A 21,424-nucleotide genomic window follows, 5' to 3' on the forward strand; every position below is an offset into this window, starting at 1 on the left:
ATTGTATATACTGTGGTACTCCTCCGATATAAATAATACGACGTCGATAAAATAATGACAATATGTTTGCTCTTCGTCTTCCCCCTCCGCCTTAACAAATTTTATATATATATATATATGTATATATATATTATATGTATAATATATATATATTTTATATATATATATATCTATTTCATTTAGTAATTGTTTGTCGTCGATAAAACACGTACGAGATAAATAAAAAAAAAGAACGGCGATGAAGGTGATACAATGATCGAATGAACGATGAAAATCCCCACCGTGGTTTTCTCTCAAGGGAGGGCGTTTGGGCGCGCGAGAAGGAGGAGAAGCCTTCGGAGAAGGAAGGAAAATTACTGGTCGAAGAAAAAAATATTTCAACGACTTTTGTTTTTTTCTTTTCTTCTTCTTCTTTTTTCCAACGAAAAATATCGAATGAAATAAAAATTGAAAAAAATTAATACGAGATTTTTTTTTTTTTCTTTGAAGAGAAAAAAAAGAAAGGAAGGAGTCAAGAGTATCCGGAGGCTCTCCCCTTCCCCCCTCCCCACACCCTCCCTCACGTCGGACTACAACGTTTTAATAATAATTAATACTAAATGTGGTGTGGTGAAACTCCTCTAATACATCTAGAATGCACATCCATGCTTATGCTTAAATGCATTATCCTTTAATTTAAATACGTATGCAGCACTGTAGTAGTAGCCTAGTAGTCTTTTTTTTACTTTTATTTTATTGTTTTCTTTTTTTTTTTTTATCCTTTTTCTATTATTCCTTTATGCACGTGCTCTGTGTCACTCACTCACTCTTTCTCTCTCTCTCTCGCTCGCTCGCTCGCTCGCTTACGCTCTTCTTCTCTTTCTCTCCCTCTCTCTCTTTCTATTACGCGGTCGCACGTATGCATATGTGTACGTGTATTATACGTGTATATGTACGCGTAAGTGTGTATGTAACGTGTAATACATGAGATACGTGAAAACTTTTTTCTTTTCTCTTTCTTGTTTATCTCTCCCTCCTTCCCTCTCTTTTTTCCCTTCGTGTCTCGTCCGTTTCCTTCTCCTCTTCTTTCTCCTTCTTCTTTTTTTTTTCCTCGGTGATTCGAAAAATTCGAAAACTTTCCTAGTTTTGCTACTCGTACGAGGTGAAATCAACGACGAGTCTCGCCAGTCGATCGCGTATGGCTGCGCGTGGAATTTCCCTCCTCGTTCCTTCCCCCTCTCTCTCACTCTGTCTCTGTCTCTCTCTTCCTTCCTTCCTTCCTTCCTTTTCAAGGTTCTTGAAGTTGTTGTTGATGGAGCGGTCTTGTTGATGGAGTCACTCGAGGTTTTTTCTTGTTTGTTTTGTTTTGCGCTATCAGTCTTCTTCCGAGTGATCGGTGACGATGATCGCGGTGAAGGGTGAATCTGGGATCTTCGTCTGGGCGCAGAGTCGAAGATCGATCGAAATTTTTTTTTTTTTTTAGAAGCAGTTTCTTCGAAGAAAGAAATATAATTTTGAAAACGTGGTTGCGTTTAAAAAAAATCCTTATCTCGATTCGATCGAAGAGGATAGATTTTTGAGTAGAAATTTTTTCCTTTTCGATCGATTCAGGGGATGATAATTTTTTTTTCTTTTTTTAAATCGAACAGGATCGAGATCGATCTCCGCGATCTGCGCCGCGAGGAAGCGGCAAATGCACGAGCAGTCCGTTCGTGGAAAGGACAGCTCCTCCTTTTAGGCCGGTGAGAATCGTGTAAAAAGACGACGTAAAAATCGCTAGTAAAATCGCGACGTGGTCGCGTTTAAAAAATTCCGGACGCTCTTTTTTCGTTTTTTTTTTTCTTTTTTTTTCTTTTTTTCCTCCAATCCTCTTATCGATCGAGGGCCGAACAACAATAACCCAATAGCCGTGTCTGGAAACTTGGCTCTCCTCCCGAAAGAGGATTATATGGAAATTTTGGGAAGAAAAATTTCGATAATACGTGGTGAAATTTCTTTGAAGAAGTAGGGACGAAAATTGGCTGTTGGCCATGGAGAATTCTACTTTTATCGACAAATCGATTCCAGAGTTTCGATTCAAGATACACACGAAAAGATATAAAATTCGATTCCGAAACAATTTAAAAATTTTTAAAATTTCCATTTGTAACGATTCAAGTTTCCCCTTGCAAAAATGCAAATTTTCAAATTGGTCAGCCTTCGGGTCTTCTTATCGTACGACATTTTCTTTCAACGAATTTTTCTTTTTTTTTTTTTCATCTTTTTTTTCTTCTGCGAGCGTGTCACTCCACAGACTACTTTTACAAAAATCCTTCGTCTCTCCCTCCACCAATTTTCTCTCTCTCTCTTTCTCACACACATTCACTCTCTCCCTCTCGCGCTCGTTAATCCTCGTAGAAAATTAGAAACGCTGGTACGTGAAAACAATAAAAAAGCGGATATCAAAAATCTTCGTTTCGTTCGTGTAGATCGTGGCGGCTCCCCCGACCCCCCCCAACCCACCCAACGAACCTTCCAACATCGCCGATCTCGATCAATTTCATCCTCGAATACGATTTCGATCCTATTCTTGTCATTTTTCAAAAGAGAAAAAAAAAAATTCCAATCCTTGGAAAAAATTAATTTTCACCCGATTCCGTCCAATTCCCATGTCCTTCGAACGAAATTTCGAATTCCGAGCTTGAAGATTCGAAGAAGAAGGTGGAAGAGGGGGGCGAGGATTGATCGGAGCCGCGCGTGTCACGTTGAGCGGAATGGTCCAAGAGGCGCCCTCTAAGAGGCGAATTGGCGCGCCGAAGGATCTGGTAATAGGATCCGTAAGATAAGCTCGAAATAATTCGCCTCTTTTCGAGGCGCTTTTTCTTTTTTACTCGCTTCGAAGCGTGCTCTCGTTCCTGCTCGAGATTCGTTACGAATCGTCGCGATGAAATATTGCCTCGTGTGTGTGTATATATATATATATATATATATATATATATACATATACACATATCGCAACGATGTCTCGCCTGATCGCGATATACGTTGTAACAGCGATGTTAAAACGGTGGCGTTGCGAAAGGGAGCAGAAACGATCGCGCGATTAGCTCGCTTCGATTCCTCCTCGAGGAGGGTCGATCGATCGATTACCCGCTATCGAGAATATTACCTGGCGAAATACAGCTTTCCGCTTCTTGCTTCTCGTCTACGATCGTACGTTCCGATTATTTCCAATTATTCGATCTCGTCTCTCGTTCGATCTCGTTAGATTCTCCATGCGGAAGGATGAATATATATATATATATATATATATATATATGTACAAAATACGAGGTAAAGTGCGTATGGACGACTATGTATGGATGACAGAGAGAGGATAAACAATGATTTAAATTTGGACCGGTTATACAGCGAGACGACGATCGACGGAATCGAATTATTTTTCTTTTCTTATCTTTCTTTCTCTTTCTCTCTCTCTTTCAATTTTAAATCGATCGTGACCGCGAAGAAGCAGTTTATATCATACTTTTTCTTTTAACGTGTGTATGCTGTATGTGTATGTGTGTTTATGTGTGTGGCACGTGTGTATATATATATATATATATAGATCTGTGTATATATAATTCTGAATTCGAAGGTGAATTATCAATCGTGCACAATAATTCTTTTAACGCCCTTCGCGCGTTGGTGTTACATCTTTTCTCTTTCTCTCTCTCTCTCTCTCTCTCTGATGACTATATTATATAATCGCGAACACACTCGATTTTTCTTTTCTTTTCTTTTTATTCTCTTTCAACTGTCGTAATAATATTATTTAAGAAATAGAACAAGGATATATTTATTTGTATATATATAATATATATGTATATATATCTATATATATATATAATATGTATATCGGCTATCAATAATGTCATCTCTGTCAAACATTCTGATAACATTGAACATCACATTATTCCCACTTTTATCCGTTCTCTATACTTTCGTTAAACCCCCTCTTTCCTCCTTCATTTTCACCTCCCTTTTCTTCTCACTCTCCTCGCTCGCTCTCTCTCTCTCTCTCTCTCTCTCTCTCTTTCCTATTTCGAATCGTTTTTATCGCGATATTCTAGAATATGAAGAAGTACAATAACAGCGAAGAACCATAAAAAATTCTCTCTCTCCTTTTTGCTCATCTTGCTTCTTATTTTCCTTATCTTTCCGTCTCATTCCTCGAGAATAAATGCAGACTTTTTTTAAGATACCTTTTTCTTGCCTCTCTCTCTCTCTCTCTTACATTACTACGTTCGCGAGTGGACAGTTTTTTTTTATATACGGGCAGGCAGACAAAAGTATGGTAGCTCGCACACACTCTCTATCTCTCTCTCGCATACATACACACACATCCATTTTCCATTTTCTTTCTTCTTCCTCTTCTTCTTCTTTTTTTGTTTTTCGTTTCCCTTTTCACGCATTCTCTCTCTCTCTCGCGCGCGCATGCGCGCGCATTCAATTCGGGAAAAAAAATCGGAGAAAAGAAAAAAAACAAAAAGTGCAGCTCGCAAATATTCGAAACATCCTCGTGTAACATGCCACACCCACAGCCTCAGAAGTTTACGTAATACAATAATAATAATAATAATAATAATAATAATAATAATAATAATAATAATAATAATAATAATAATATAATAATAATATAATATAATATAATATAATAATAATAATAAGTAATCGATACGCTGTCTGTGATCGTGGTGTACCGTGGTATACGGTATTGTATAATATATCTCTATATATATATAATATATTTATATATTCATTCATTTTTATACCCTTCCTGTATTTATAACGACGGCAACACCACCGCGTCATACTCGATGATATTATCAATAATAATAATAATAATAATAATCGTAATAATACCGCCTACTTATCCTTAGTAGTAATTTTTAACGGCCAATCGGGGGGTTCAGTATCTTATCCCGTTATCTTGACCGTTGTTAAAATATACATATATATGTGTACGTGTGTGTGATGTGTGATGTGCGCGCGTGTGTGTATATATATGTATGTGTGTATGTATATATATATATATATAATATTTATATTTATATTTATATATATATAGTATATATTAATTTAGAATTGTGCAATGAAGGTTTAGAGCCATTGGTGCGACTACTGCTGCGGATGTGGTCGGACAAGTCGCTGTTTTTTTCTTTTTTTTTTTTTCCCTTTTCGTTCCTCGCTAACGTTCATCTACTATACATCGATATAATAACATGGGGGGTGCGGAGTGCGATTTCTTTTTTTCTTTTTTTTCCTTTTTTCTTCTTTTCCTTCAAAAAACAAATTTCTATATTCCCGTCTCTCTTGTTCTTTCTCCCAAAGAAAGGATACGATATACGCCTCGAGCACACGTGCTCGACAATCCAAACATCTCCCCTTCCTCCAACACTTCTCTACACCCTCTTTTTCTTCTTCTTCTTCTCCTCCTCTCCCTTCTTCCTCCATAAGGAAACTAACTAACCCGGACAAAGAAGAGAAAAACTGTCAATTAATAATAATAATAAAACTCGTCCATGCTCAATGCCCTCTCTATCAATCCCTCCAATACTCTCCCCTCCCCTTCCCCCTCTCTTCGTCGGAGACAGCAGTCCTCCTCTCTCCTCTCAATTCTCCCTCCTGGGAGGTGGGGGGGAAACGTTGTTCCGATTCTGGGGCAGCCCTCGAGGGAGGGATCCTGGCGGTTGGATCCTGGACACGGATCGCCTGTTATACCCAGGAGTCGCCCGCCGAGGCGGCCGTCGAGTTGGGTGGCACGTTCACCGTCGCTGTCGCGGCCGAGCCGTCGGGGACGCCCACGCCGTCGGCCACCCATTGGCCGGCCGCGGGCACATTGGGCGCCACCCCCGAGCCGACCACCGCCCCCTGACCCTGCGCCTGGCCCACCCCCAGCTCATACTGCCGCTTCTTTTTCTTCTCCAAGTTAACTTGCGCGTAGAGCGGCTCACCGGGTTTCGGTTGCTGCAACACACACACAAGCCAACGGTTAGTTTAGAGCCCTGGCTCTGAGGGTAGCCGGGGGTGGATCGGTCGGGGGTGGGCCGCTCTTCGAGACGATCTCGGGCCCGGTTCTCTTTTTCTCTCTCGTATTTTTTTACTTGGTTTTTTCCTGCGCTCTTTTCCTTTTTTTTTTTTTTTAATACTTTTTTTGAATTTTTTTAAACGTAAGGAAGGCTACCGCTATTTTTATTTTTTATTTATTTATTTTTTTTTTTTGGAATATATATATTAGGAATTTTAATAATCATTTATTTATTTTTGATTATATTTATTTTTTTTTGGAATATATATATATATATAGGAATTTTAATAATCATTTATTTATTTTTGATACGTAAGATTATATTTATACGAAGGATGAACGAGTTTGATTAGAAAAAAAAAGAAGGGGGGGAAGATGAGATCTGTGGAAGAATTCGAAAAATTATGAAACGATAAGACAATCTCGTCAAAGAACAATTAAGAAGGAGGAGAGGTGATGAGATTTTGTATAATAATAATAAAAAAAAAAAAAAAGAAAAGAAAAAAGAAAAATATTGTTGAATTAATCGTACATACCAATGAATCAAATTGATGGGATACTGTCAGATAATCTTTTATTATTATGCTCGGTTAAATTTGGATATAAATAGATTATAAATAAGTTCGTGCAATTAGTCAACGTGTCAACTATAAACCATGCTTCGACGTAGTGCCGTCTACCTCTTCTTTCGATACGATGGAAGTCGCTTAATGTGTGTATGTATGTGTGTCTCTGTCTGCTATGCGCGTTTGTATATCCAAGAAAAAAAAAAAGAAAGAATAGAATACCTCTTCCGAACGAATGTGAATTATATGTATATTTTTTTGTGCTTTCGTTTAACTTTATCCTTCAAAAATTGGAAAAATCGTGATGATCGTGCGTTCTTTTTCTTTTTTCATTTTTATTCTCTCTCTCCCTCTCTCTCTAACATTACTCTTACCGTATAGACTGTGAATTAATCATGGATTAACCAGTCGAAATTAACTTCACTACTGTCGATAATGGAACGACATATATATATATACGTATACTGTCACGCTACCGTTCTAACCTCAATTAGGCAGCGGGCATCATCAGCCTTTCTCTAACCTCTGATCAGATCAGAGTAGCAAGGATTATCGAATTTTGGAAAAAAAAGAATCAGATTTTTCGTTCAATTTGTTCGGCTCGATCCGCTTCCTAATCGATACTGGCAAAATACTTGGTCCTGCGACAACTAACCTCTTATACAATCGCGTAGTAGAATCATGCACTTCCGACGCTTCAACTTCCATATGTATAACTTTTATATATATCAAAATGAGTCTAAAAATTTCCTCGTTACAATTCGCAAGCAAAATTCCCGGTGACGAATGAATATTTGTAACGAACGATTCGAAGAGGAATTCACAAACGAAACGACATCTACCGATCGAGTGTATAAGTTCTCCTTCTCTCGGTTTTTGCAACGGCAAAATAGTATTTCATTATGCGCGCTCGTTATTTTTCGCACGACGCGCAACAACGACAAATCCTCGGTGTTACGCTGTCGATAACGAAGAGATCTGTCCGCGTATTACGTAATCGGTGGATTATTTATATGTAAAAAAAAAAAAAAAAATGCTATATACTCGATAATCCCATGGACTGTTTTAACACGACCGCTTAATACGATCCATTCCTACCTCCCTTTCTCTCTCTCACACTCACTCACTCACTCATTCACTCACTCTCACTCTTTCGCTCTCGCTCTCTCTGTTAATACTGGTGTAATACTTCTCTATACGAATAATGCGGCTTCCGTGTAACCGTGAAACGCGATGAGATATAATTGGTACTCGTTAATTGACTTAGTTTATATATGTTAAGTAACTGTTCTCTGCCCCTCTCTCTCTCTCTCAATTCATTTCGTATCACAACTGCGCGCATATACCACACATTGTCGCTCCTTCTTCATTCATTTTTTCCGCTACGATCATTTTTTTATCCTTTCTCTTCTCTGTCGATATCCGTGTAAAGCGGATAAATATAACAGCGATCAATTTTTGGCAGGGCGCGATAATTATCATTATCCTTAATCCGGCACTTGGTTGGCAGGGAAATGGTGCCACTTTCCTCTGCTCTTGCGAATACAGTAATGGTAAAAATGATACATTTGAAAAAGAATCAAAGAGAAAAATTTGAAATGTACAATTCGATTCATAAGAGAGTTAAAGAAAATTAAATTAAGAATTTCTTTTGAATCCGTTGAAAATATAGTTTATCGACTGAGAGACATTTTTACCGATCGATCTGTACTTTCGTCTTACGAAGCTCATCGTTTTTTTTTATTTCTTTTCTGGACGTTTCTTTTCTTTTTTTTCTTTTTTTTTTCTTTTTATCAATCGCTTGCCAACTCAAACCGTGCGAATCGAACGAACAGCAAGTAACGAGAGTCTCTTGCTACGTCTCCGTTCACGTTTCGCCAGAAACGTGCCCCCCTTTCGAACGTGACACGGCCAAATTGTTCGTCACATTCGGTACCATTAGTTGTTGTTACTTACAGGCTGATAAATGGTAGGTCGACCAACGTTATTCGAGTTCATGTTCGCTCTCTGGATCGTTCTGTCCTCGTATCTGGTGCTCCCTTGACTCGCCATCGGTCGATTCAACGTGCTACAATCATAGCTAAATTTAACGCAGGATCGAGAAAGTTCGGGGATTCTATACGGGTGTGGACTCCGCTCAAAAGAAAGAAGAAGAAATTCTCTATCCAACAAAAGTAAAGAGAGTAAATGGGAGAAGCATATACTTAAAAGTTAACAGCGCGGAGTCCAGGAACGGAAACGACAAAAATAAAAAATTGGTGATGGGTTTTAAGAAAAAAAAAAAAAGATTATCGAAAATCTTTGAATCTCGACGAGATTTGGATTTACCTATTCGCGTTGTTGGGTGAATTAGGCCCTGAATTTCGCGCAGCCACCGTTTTCGTTACAAAATCTTGCTCCTTCCAACCGTGCTTCTTGTAAACGTCTCTCAACTCTTGGTGCTGCCACATCGTGAACAAGACTTGTCCTAAAAGTTAATAAACAACTTGTATATACACGCTTCCTTCTCAGTCATGAGCGTCTCAACGTTCTCAACATTTTTATCCATCCATTATCCTTACCTGCAAATTTAAGAACACGGGGCGTGTACTTTTGGCGTTGCCTGGTGATGTTCATCAGTCTGTCGACACCCCCAGCGTCCAATAGAGATCGCGAGAACTCGGCGTTCTTCTTGATCACCTCGTTCAACGTGGCGAGGACAGCGGCGATTGTATCGTCGCTGGTTCCCTGGTCGTGCTGATTATTCCCCGAGGGTAACTTTTGAATAAGATCCCGCATCGCGTACTTGCCTATCAGCTCCTTGTTCCGTTGATCTATCGCGAGATTCCTGAGAGCCGTGGCCACGGCGCAGACCACGCGGTCCACCTATTTAAAAACGTTAACGAAATTAGTATACTTATTATTCCACAAGTCTTAACCTATAATATACACGTAAGGGTGTCCCACAAGTTTCTTCCTAGCTAAGAATGACTTTAACTGGTCCCAGAGCTCTTTTAAAACTTTTTTCCACGCCATTTGTTGCGTTATGCTTCATTGCTTTGAAAAAGATGATTACTATTACAGTGGATTCCACCCGATCAAGACGAGATGTATCGATCGATGTAAAGTTAGGGTTCCATGGTTATCGACAGAGTCTCTACGTGCGATTTAGTTCTCCAAGAGATTCTTTCTTAAAGAGGCTTGAATTTTCTACCAAAAATTGTTCCATCGAAAACACGCTTGATTTAAGGACTTAATAGATCTTCAACTGTCGCGAAACCTGGACTTTAAAAGAAATTTCTTTTCTCCATTCGATGGAACTGGAAAGGTATACGAGCTCCTTCCTCAATGTGAGACCATCAACTCTGTAAAATATCGATCGATCAGCTTGACAAATTGAAAGCCGCCATAGTGGGAAAACGGCCTAACCGACCGAGTAAGTCCCAACAATTTTGGAAAGAGGGAATAATAACTGTTCATATAAATCAATCTTAAACAACAAATATCTTGAAACTTATAAGACACCCTAATATATATATATATATATATATATATATATATATATATATATATATATATATATATATATATATATAAAATTCTTCCTCGCTCAATATAACCAAGTTACCTCCATCCGCAGCAGCTCCACCAAAATGGGAAGCCCTTTCTCCTTTCTCACAGCGGCTCGAATCTCGATACTGGGCTGCCAATAACAGGCTGCGAGGTTCTGAAGCGCGCCTGCCGCCGCCTCGAGGGTCTCAGGATTCGAGCACGTCTGCAGCAGCTTCAGATAGGATTGGACGACCTCCGGTTGCCAGAGGAGCTCCATGCCTCTGACGGGTTCGGTTCTCGGACTGGTCGTTGTGCGCGACGCGGTCGTCTCTTTTTGCACAGGTTGTCCGTCCTTCTTCTTCTTGCTGCCACCGAAACAACCAAGATTCTCACCTAGGGGACACACGATTTTGATTTTTTTCGCTTTAATTACAGATATGAAATGATAAATTTGATTCGGATGGTGATAAATTGTTGAACGCATGCACAATTTGGTGGAGGAGGAGACGGAGGAGGAGGAGGAGGAGGAGGAGGATGGTTAAAGGTTAAAAATTATTGGATAAGGAGACGATATTTTTGAATAGTTGTTGGAGAACCTTGTTCCCAAATGTAATATTGCACGCTACTTCTATCAAAACTAGCCAAGAGACAATGCCTGAAACATTTGGGCAAACAACAAACGCAGCTTGCTCGAAATGCAGCAGCCAGTCAAAGGAGCAGGCGTAGATGCATAAGATGCACAATTGTACAAGAATAATAATAATAATAATTTTAACGATACAGAAACCATATGTATATATATATATATATTCTGATAATTTGACACGCATGGGTTAAACCAACGTGTGTAACAACGCGATAACCTTTGTCTTTGTTTTCCTATTGGACGAAGAGACATTCATCGACAACGTGATCAACGGAATCAATATTAGAACAATGATTGTAACATTGATCACGTGACTGTTTGCCATAGATAGACAGATAGATAACGGGCCCAAGTTTCTATAAAGAGAGTTATCGGTTGTTTCGAGATAAAAAGAAAAGAAAAATAATAATAATAATAAAACTAAAGGTCGTCGAGCGAACGAAAAAGTTTCAAGTTGAAAAGCGATGCATGCACTGACTGTACTATTTGGATTCGTCTCGAGAGAGAGAAAGAACAAAAAGAACGTGGAAAATAAATTGAAATAACGACGGAAGTACAAGAATGTCTTACCTTGACATAAACTGTATGCTAAAAAGATTGAAACACATCTTTAATTCATGCTAAACTAGAAAGGATATAAAACTTGTTCTTTCTATTTCTTTTTTCTTTTCTTTTCTTTTACTTTTCTTTTTTTCTCTTGCCCCAAAGTGAATTTTGACCTCGTTGCTTGAAAAAAAAAAAAAAAAAAGAATTTGCTAATACTGGGCAAGAAAATCACAACGCCCAATGGGGGGGAAACACAAAGATCAATGTGGTTGCAGAAAGATACGTACGCTAAATCGACTGTGTATGCGTGTGTGCGTATGTGTGTGTATGCTATCGCTAATAAAGAGTTATCGGTCGTCTCGCAAAGGACATCATTACCACACCCAATTACGTATCAATCAAACGATTAAGTAAGCGATTATATCAACAGTATACGTAAGCGTTACAACGAATATTCAAGTGTACAACAAGTGAGAGGTTATGTTATCGTTTAAATTGTCGTAGAGAGAGATGGATGGATAAATAAATAAATATATATAATATAGGGGGTGGGGCCAGCTAATGACTCCTAATCTACCACACCTTGCACGTTTCACATTCCACATACATCCGAAATCCGAAACGTGCAACATCTCGTCGTTATACTCGTTTACTGTACACAAATAAATGCGTTGTCAAGCGTAATGTAAGTAAATAATAAGCCTCGTTCCTTCCCTACGTACGATTCCCTTCGTGTTCAAAGGCTATACGCGACTGTGTATCGATCCCACTTTTCCAAGAACTAATTTTCATTGGTACGACAATTTAGCCTACTTTATGGAAATACAAAAGTGTGGCGATAATACAAAAGTAATAAGCAATCGTGACAAGTTTCGTGGCTCGATAACGAGGAAATGTACATATATATATATATAAAATTGGAGAACGATGCAAGAATTTAATAAGCCTTGATAAAAGTGATCTACTTATTTGTGTGTAACGAGCACTCTACGCTTCTTTTTCCTCTCTTTTCTTCCATCGACAGACAATAATAACAATAACAATAATAATAATAAAACTATAGATCCAACGGAGATACTTTATCACACGAGGAATCATGACTAGATTAGACACGCATTGGATTGTATCGTTACTTTTCCCTTGTTGTACATCTAACGATGGTGACTAGTACGAAGAAGGTGCAACCTCTCTTATCTTATCATCCTCCCCGGGGAAAAGAGGCGAGCCGTTTTTTGTCATCAGCGCACACACAATTCGGCTACATGCGTGTTCCACCACATCATGCCCAGAGGAGGGAACCGGTGTGTTTGAACCATGGCAAAGGGGGAGGGTACACACTCGTCTCATTCCCTGAATGCAAAGGGGGAAAGGAGAGAGGACAAGCCCTCACCTTTGGCGGGCGCGGCTACCCTGTTCTGAACCGTCGATTGGATCGGGTGTTTGTCGTAATTCGGATCCTCCACCTCCTGGCAACGATAGCTCAGGTTTCGCAGGATGCACACGCAATTCTCCACTATCTTGTTCCCGATGTTCGATTTCTCGATGGCGGATCGGACCACGTAGAGGAGGGCGTCCACCAAACCGTCGCACTCTCGCAGCTTCTTCCTCGCGTATTCGCCGGCGCTCGACACGTTTCTCAACACCCCGGAAGCGTTTCTGAACACGGTCGACCAGCACGTCTCCCCGCTCGAGGAGCTCGGATCCCAGCCGCTGTGAGGGATTATTATGTTGTTCACCACCATCGTCACGCCGTCGTCGATGATGGATTTCTTCAGGTCCTGAAAGAGGGAACGTTGCGTGAGATTGAGGTTATAATCGCTTGCGATCCATCTCTTCCCTAGTTTTTTTCACTCGTCTAGTTACTAGTCAAGTATGGAAACTTAACCTCCGATAAATTGCCACGGCAAAGTATTTATTTCGTTGTACACTTCACTGTCCCACATTTCTATAAATTCTTCGTTACTCTTCTATTAAACTCGTGACCGGTCGAGTGATTTCGCGGATGCCATATTGAAAATTTTCGATATATCGATAATCTCGTTGCAGGATATCGTTAATGGATGCGAGTGATCAAAATTCTTTCTACTTTTTTTCCCTTCTTATTTAAAGTTATTATTAAAATGTAAAAAGTATTATTTCTAGAAAGAATCATTAGAAATAATTGTAACCTAAAGTTTTATCTGCTTGATATATTATCGAATGCATCGACAAGTGTAAAAGTTAAGTGTTAAAATGTAAAAAGTATTATTTCTAGAAAGAATCGTTAGAAAGAATTCTAACCTAAAGTTTTATCTGCTTGATATTTTAACGATATTATCGATACATCGAATGCATCGACAAATGTAAAAGTTAAGTGTAAAAAGTATTATTTCTAGAAAGAATCGTTAGAAAGAACTCTAACCTAAAGTTTTATCTGCTTGATATTTTAACGATATTATCGATACATCGAATGCATCGACAACGTACCAATAGTTCGATATATACGTGTACATCATTAGCTCGACGATTCTAACTTCTATTTTCAATAATTCTTTCTCAATTTTAAATTTTGATTTAAAAACAAGTACAAAACCAGTGCCAGTGTTACGATTACAAGTGTTACGATTCGACAAGAGGTTATATATACGTATATAAAATTTAAATCCAACGTAAATGCATCGAATGCATCGACAACGTACCAATAGTTCGATATATATACGTGTACATCATTAATGGTAGCTCGACGATTCCAACTTCCATTTTCAATAATTCTTTCTCAATTTTAACATTTGATTTAAAAACAAAACCAGTGCCAGTGTTACGATTACAAGTGTTACGATTCGACAGGAGGTTATATATACGTATATAAAATTTAAATCCAACGTAAATGAGTCAACATAACCTATTACCACGCTCGTCCACGAGAAGACTACGAAACGAATAAAAACCTGAATATTGGTGAGTAACTTTCTGTGAAAACTATAAGAATAGTCAATAATTCTTCCAAATCGTTGTTCCAATCATATTTATACCCCTCCCCTCACCTCGCACGAGGACAAATTCCACAGGACCCCCGTGACCAGCTCCTTGACGTCCGCGTCGGACGTTCTCCTAAGCAGATTGATCAACGCGGGGACACCGCCCGCGTTCTTGATGGCCCTCTTGTTCTCGTCGTTCTGCCTCCCGTACGACAAGTTCCTCAACGCGCCGCACGCGTTCCTGTACACGTCCGGATTGTCGTGGTCGAGCAACTGAACCAGGGGCGGTATACCGCCCAGGCTACGCGTCTTCTGCTTGTTCGGGTCGTCCATGTAGCACAGGTGTTGCAGGTAAGCGGCGGCGTTCGCCTTGATTACGTTGTTCGGGTTGCTGAGGAAGCCGATCACCTCCGACAGATTCGGGTCCCGCCATCTCATCGACTTCTGGTCGTCGTCCAACGGGCTCGCCATCCCGGCCACGACAGGGTGGCGCGACTGCAGCCGTTGCAGGTGGACCTCGTCGTCGAACATGCCGGCCGGCACGCCCGCGGGCAGCGGGACCGGGTGGCCCTCGTCGTAGCCGGGCACGTCGCTGGGAACCTGGACCGGACCCACGCCGACGCCAGGGCCGTATCCGACCGGCCCGTACGGGGACGGGGACACGTAACCGTAGGCCACTTTGTTCTCGTCTGGAAAACGAGATTCGTGGAATGAATTTAAATTTGAATTATGAATTTTTAGGTTAGGTGCCCCTCCTTTTGAGTAGCAGTCGACACGCATAATTCACTCGCATTATCTTGCGGCAATGACAAGGTGTTTTTGGGACGAGTGATTAAATGTCGAGAAGAGAGATAGATAGAGAGAGAGAATGTTAAATAAATTATTGATGTGACCCTACCATGAGGATGCTGAGAGGGTTCGCCGGAGTCATCCATATTCCAAGAGTTGCTGATTTGATCTAGAGAGGACACAAAATAACAAACGAATGTCAGGTATAGAGATAATTAAAGTGAATTATGCTCGCTCCTTCTGTGCGCATATGGACAAAAATTTCAACCCTCCTGCAATATGATGATGATAGTTGAATATCTCGTTATGGAGCTGTCTAGGTGAAAATCTGAATTTCTTTGGGCAACGACGAGAAACAGGGAGAGGAGGTAAATATAATGAAAGAGGTAAAATCCTTCTTTTAAATCCGTTTCAAAGATTATCATGCACCGAACGTACCATATTGATCTCCAGGGCCACCAGGACTAGGAGTAATACGATAATGATCTTGCAACGCGGGATTCAAACCTGGATCGATGTCGTTGTAACCTCCTTCCACGTACGGCGCCGCCTTGCGCAGGTATTCTTTAAAAGAAAAATAAAGATAAATAAAAAAAGAAAGAAATTTTTACTCCACGGTGTAATTTTCAGAGATAATAATTTTTCCAACAAAAAAAAGAAAAAGTCTTACCATGCGGAGGCGAGGCACGACTGTGCTCCGAAGGACTGTGGGGGCTGTGAGGGGAGTGCGAGCGTGGCATGTAGATTCCATGAGGGCCTGGATACCCTGGTTGGGGCGGATAGCCGAGGTAGGGCTCGTAATGCTCGAAACCGACCATGTAGGAGTCGGCCGGGTACCGTCGGTCGGCGTGCTGGTAGTCCTGGGACATCAACGGCACCGACATGTAGCTCACCGCGCCCGGATCCGGCTCCATGTGTGACACCTCGCGCACCACCTTCGAGACGTTTGTTACCTGAAATTATCACCAGGTTGAATGGAAGAGAATGGAAAGTTGAGTAATACCGGGCGATAGTTTTCTAGTTCTTCTTAAGATTCTGAGAAATAATTTGTGGGTACGAATATTCTGTTTAAAAAAAAAATAACAGAAAAAGAAAATTGAGAATTCAGTTGGATTAATTTTGATGTGAAAATTTCAGAAATTACTGATGAACAATCGTTAAGAGTGAAAAGGAAATGGCGGGGCCGGGTAAATTAGAGCGTAGGTAAAACTGGAAACGGATCTCACTTGTTGAGTAGTTTGCTGCTTATGGCTCCGGATGAGTAATGGATCCTCCTGGACAGATAAATGAGACGAATGCAACGAATGGGTATCCGCCTGGCCGTTACTTCCGTGGTAATCTGCATCACTCTGTCCGCTGCAAAATGATCAATTAGAGATACCGCCAACAATCGCCGATTTATTCGCTTGAGATTCGTTAGCTTACGTGTATTGCGGCATGTCGGGGCCCTTCTCCTGGAGAACGCGTCTGGAAAAAAGAAAATACGCATGGAACGAATCACTACTTGGTCTTGGATTTGTTATTCGCGTGGAAACGAGCCATCAAAACGAATATTAAACAGCTAAAATAATTTTGGAAAAAGAAAAAAAAAAAATTGGTATATGTATCGGTACGTGCAATTGGTAGACGAGATAAAAAAGAAATAAATGAATAAATAAATAAAGCGCACACCGAGCTGAAACGGTAATAAACAAAGTAATGAAAAAGGAACCAAGAACAAAGCGAAGCATTCAGATACGAATCTAACTACGTTAAACTACCTCGTATCCTCGTCACACATCACTCTCAACCATGCTAAATAATAAACGCGAAACGAATGTTAGTGCGGCCGAAGTTACTCATTCTGACGACTCTTTTCGATGATCCATCTTTGAAAATTCCTCGCGAGATCTCGATGGACGGAATATCTGTATCCAACAGTATCCAACAGTATCCAAATATTTTTTATTTAAACTGATACAGAAAAATCCTTTAAAAAAATCGTGAAGGATTAAAATCATTTAAGAGTTACATGAAAATAACGAAGAAAATATATATTTGGTATATTTTGTTCCATCGAGAATCTCGACGAATTTCGAATTTTCGATTCGAAGCTTCGCTTTTTCCAAAGGAAAAATAATTCATACAATGTCGATCCAACGATGAATAATAATGGAATCTGTTAATCGCGCTCGCGCGCTCAGAATGACTAACCTCGTCTATTAGGTCATGTTAGTCACCTCTGCGTGATCTCAGTGTGCGTTATGCTGTGCTCCTGTCTCTCGACGATTCGACGATTCACCAGCCTGGCATTAATAATTTCGCTCTGATTAATATACGTGGGTGCCGGGGACTACGTGCATCCTAAGGTGCCATCTATTTTCTAACATATCTTGTAACTGTCTTTTTCATTATTGGTGGTCGTGTGGGTCGATTCCCGGGCCTCGTGTGTTTATATTTCGTTTTTTTTTCATTCTCTTTTCGAGCATCGAGGCTCCAAGGAAAACGGGCCGAACGACAGCGACGATAGATGGAATAGATAGATAAATAGTATCTTTATTTCTTTTCTAGCCATTACCGAGAAAACGAGCTTCGCCAATTGGTCGACGTTGCGTTTTTTGCAATAGCCGTGTAAAGTAGAGAGAGAGAGAGAAAGAGAAAGAGAGAAAGAGAGGGAGAAGCGGAGTTCGCCGATGTTTCCCCTCCCTCGTTGGAGAAGGAAGGAAAAAGAGTAATAGAGCGAAAGACAGAAAGAGAACGTATTAATCGTTTACGAGACTCTCCTCGACGGAGAGAAACTCGAGTAGAGAAAGACACTTACAGACAGGAGTCAACCAGCTGATTATTTGACATACCAGCTGATTTTTCGTCTCTTGCCGCTCAGCAGTCGATGACGTCCCCTGGAATCACATTAAAAAAAAAAAAACGACAATTCTTGATAAGATTATCGAGGGAGAAAACTTTTGAAAAAAATAAATCGAGAAGATATTCGTGCGAATATACACACACAGCTCGGCTCTGACGAATCAACCGTCAACTGTTTACGACTACTCGAGCCTGTTAACGACCATCGTATTGATCGGTACATTAGCGGAGGAGCTCTAATTAGCAAGGCATACGCACTTGATACTTGTTCCGTGAGGACAAGTTGAGAGAAGTTTATTATCCATCCGGTTGAAAAAAACTTTTCACGATCTTGATCGGGCATTGTTGTCAACGAGAGGAGAAAAACTTTTTCTAAAGAAGTTTGAAAAAGAATTCTTGAATGAAAACAAGCGAGTAAAATATATATATATATATATATATATATATATGACTAAAGCTCGTTAGAACGATCCAATCGATTTAATCTCTTCTTTTTTTCTCTCTCTTTTTTTTTCAAATTTATTCTCTTTTTTTCACTTATCCTTAATTAATTTTATCACTTCAACGTGAAGCGCGTGCAGTTAACAGGTGAAGCGAGGGTATCACGCGAGCGCCGCGCGTAATCGCGGCATTAAAATATAAAACGAGCAGAAGAGTTTAATTAATTTGTCGCCTCACCACCCTTTTGTCGCGTGTTTCGATTGGCTGTTGCTCGGTATGCGTTATACGCGTATACATATATATATATATATATATACACATACATACATATATATACACGAGGAAAGTTTCGCTAACGAATTAACCTAACGCAACTACGAGCTCAGAATTTCGTCAGAGGGCGTACTAAAAGGATTCCAGCCAGTTCGACCGGTGTCGTCGGCCAATTCTATTCGACTAACGAACTTCGTTTCCACGTTTATTGTTCTTTTTTTTTTTTTTCCCCACCCACGACGTAATCGCCTAGAGGTCTCTACCGTCTCTCTTCTCATCCGGAAAAGAATCTTTCGAAAATGAATTATCGAGTAATATCGACAATGCTGATATTAAGGAAAAAATTCTCTTATAGAAATTCCAAGGAGATGAGTCGTCATTATTATGCAAATATATGATATCGCGAGAACATTTTGAAATATATATATATATGGTGTTCAAGGGCGTGCAAATTCTCAGAAATTTCCTCCCGGATTGTATTTAATTGTGGGTTAGACTTTCATCGGTCCAAGTTGGCGCAACTTTACTCCCGGTTAATTAAAGAAGACTACTGTTTAATAACCGGTTGTCAACCCTGGTGGACGCCAATTTGCCCCACTTTTCACCGACTCCCCGCGAATAATATTCGAGCAGCGAGGAATAGAGCCGTGAAAGGAGGGAACATTGTTCCCAGTTATTAAGGTATTAGGAGGTGGCACGTGGTCGGAAATTCAACCGGAGAGGAGATAAAAAGATCGTGACAACGGCAAATACTGCCGTCGCGAGGATATAAGATGAAACGGGGGAATTTGCTTAAGACCCCCCTCCTCCCTTTTCGACCTGGATTCGAATCGCAAGGAAATACATATCCCTCCCTTTTTTCGATATAATTATTAATGGATATTTAATATAATTATTAACAAATTGGAGATTTTTATTCAAATCAATTTAATTTAAATCATAAAATTTGAATTCAACGGGAAAAGAGAATTCGTGGTAAGAAAGAAATCCTCCGAAATTTTCTCTCTCGGTTTTTCGCCCGGCAAAGGGGTAAACAAATCTCGTCCAAACACCGGTGGCGTTCTTGCTTGCTGCCCTTCTTCCCCGCCCATCCTCACGAATCCTGCATCCGAGAAATCGATTCACCGCGCGGGATGCGCTTCCCCGCAGGATCCCACGGGAGGATCTTCGGATCGTCGTTCGCGGAGGGAAGAAGCTTCGAGTAATTAAGAGGCTAATTGCCGCGCGCGGGTAACGAAGTGCGCGATTTCCGCTCCCCAAGACCGCGGCGGAGAGAATCGCCCATTCGACCGAAATTGCATCCTGTTAACGAGCCCTTTCTTTCTTCTTTTTTTTTTTTTTTTTTTTGGATCCTTGAATAAAATTCCATCCTGGCGATTGTTTATCCCTCTCTTCCGTTCCCTTCGTTTTTCACTCTTGCGTGTGTATAAATAAGAGTTTGTTTGAAATTAGTTAGTGGGGATTTTGTTAGTTGGAGTTGTAAGGATTTGTAAAGAAAGGCGAGGAACAGAATCTAATTTAAATATTTTGTTTAAGATTAAGAAATTACTATAATTGTGAGCTCGTTGTTTGTAATTTGTATTTGAATTATCGATCGAGAAAATAATAATATAATCGTGCTTATATTAACTCGTAATAAGATAATTTTGTTGTACTGTGATAATATATATATTGATAAAAAGCTACGATTTTTTAAATGAGATCTACAGAATTTTGAATTATTTTGATAAGAAGGAATGGAAAGTGCGATTTTTGAGGTTAGATTTATAGATTTTGAATTATTTCGAAACGAAAGAATGGAAAGTGCGATTTTTGAGGTTAGATCTACAGATTTTGAATTATTTCGAAACGAAAGAATGGAAAATGCGATTTTTGAGGTTAGATCTACAGACTTTGAATTATCTCGATAAAAAGGAATAAAAAATACGATTTTTGAGGTTAGATTTACAGATTTTGAATTATTTCGAAACGAAAGAATAGAAAATACAATTTTTGAGATTAGATCTATAGATTTTGAATTATTTCGAAACGAAAAAAATAGAAAATACGATTTTTGAAGTTAGATCTACAGAATTGAATTATTTCGAAACAAAGGAATAAAAAATACGATTTTTGAGGTTAGATTCATAGATTTTGAATTATTTCGAAACGAAAAAATAAAAAATGCGATTTTTGAGGTTAGATTTATAGATTTTGAATTATTTCGAAACGAAAGAATAGAAAATACGATTTTAAGGTTAGATCTACAGATTTTGAATTATTTCGAAACAAAGGAATAAAAAATACGATTTTTGAGGTTAGATCGATAGGATAGATAGATTTTGAATTATTTCGAAACAAAGGAATACGAAAATACAATTTTTGAGGTTAGATTTATAGATTTTGAATTATTTCGAAACTAAAGAATGGAAAATGCGATTTTTGAAGTTAGATCTACAGATTTCGAATTATTTCGAAACGAAAGAATAGAAAATACGATTTTTGAGGTTAGATCTACAGATTTCGAACTATTTCGATAAAAAGAAATAGAAAGTGCGATTTTTGAGGTTAGATCTATAGATTTTGAATTATTTCGAAACGAAAGAATAGAAAATACGATTTTTGAGGTTAGATCTACAGATTTCGAATTATTTCGATAAAAAGGAATGAAAAATACGTTTTTTGAGGTTAGACTTATAGATTTTAAATTATCTCGAAACGAAAGAATAGAAAGTACGATTTTTGAGGTTAAATCTACAAAATTTTGAATTATTTCGACAAGAAAAAATGGAAAGTGCGATTTTTGAGGTTAGATCTACTAACT

At 39.3% G+C, this 21,424-nt stretch overlaps 1 protein-coding gene and 1 long non-coding RNA gene across 19 annotated transcripts in view; one reads left to right on the plus strand and one right to left on the minus strand.

Annotated features, from left to right (window-relative positions):
* The window catches only part of LOC408311 (catenin delta-2), a 47,473-nt gene that overhangs the window by 1,100 nt on the left and 24,949 nt on the right, over positions 1–21,424 (minus strand). Inside the window, exons 1-16 of one of the 16 annotated variants that reach the window (XM_006566498.3) lie at positions 18,166–18,339; positions 17,898–17,942; positions 17,283–17,348; positions 16,489–16,530; positions 16,290–16,419; positions 15,734–16,016; positions 15,502–15,627; positions 15,173–15,232; positions 14,341–14,963; positions 12,708–13,095; positions 11,342–11,359; positions 10,202–10,518; positions 9,156–9,459; positions 8,923–9,061; positions 8,551–8,674; positions 1,810–5,967 (exon numbers count right to left, since the gene is read on the minus strand). In XM_006566498.3, the coding sequence (XP_006566561.1) occupies positions 5,716–5,967; positions 8,551–8,674; positions 8,923–9,061; positions 9,156–9,459; positions 10,202–10,518; positions 11,342–11,359; positions 12,708–13,095; positions 14,341–14,963; positions 15,173–15,232; positions 15,502–15,627; positions 15,734–16,016; positions 16,290–16,419; positions 16,489–16,530; positions 17,283–17,348; positions 17,898–17,942; positions 18,166–18,212 (2,964 nt within the window). In that variant the 5' untranslated portion in view covers positions 18,213–18,339 and the 3' untranslated portion in view covers positions 1,810–5,715. Of the gene's footprint in view, positions 1–1,809; positions 5,968–8,550; positions 8,675–8,922; positions 9,062–9,155; positions 9,460–10,201; positions 10,519–11,341; positions 11,360–12,707; positions 13,096–14,340; positions 14,964–15,172; positions 15,233–15,501; positions 15,628–15,733; positions 16,017–16,289; positions 16,420–16,488; positions 16,531–17,256; positions 17,349–17,863; positions 17,943–18,165; positions 18,340–21,424 lie in introns of those variants that run through there. The other 15 variants (XM_026443886.1, XM_006566503.3, XM_026443887.1 and 12 more) reach the window with 15 other exon arrangements.
* Positions 13,294–17,854, plus strand: LOC102654792. 3 transcript variants are annotated; one of them, XR_003305699.1, is made up of 8 exons: positions 13,295–14,254; positions 14,365–14,625; positions 14,692–14,943; positions 15,016–15,431; positions 15,517–15,622; positions 15,694–16,116; positions 16,201–17,437; positions 17,614–17,854. It is a non-coding gene; the product is annotated as an uncharacterized LOC102654792 (long non-coding RNA). The 3 variants fall into 3 exon arrangements; XR_001704874.2 differs by having other exon boundaries at positions 16,201–17,411; XR_001704875.2 differs by lacking the exon at positions 17,614–17,854 and having other exon boundaries at positions 13,294–14,254; positions 15,016–15,449; positions 16,201–16,784.

The sequence above is a fragment of the Apis mellifera genome, linkage group LG11, assembly GCF_003254395.2.
Source record: "Apis mellifera strain DH4 linkage group LG11, Amel_HAv3.1, whole genome shotgun sequence".
NCBI lineage: Eukaryota > Metazoa > Arthropoda > Insecta > Hymenoptera > Apidae > Apis > Apis mellifera.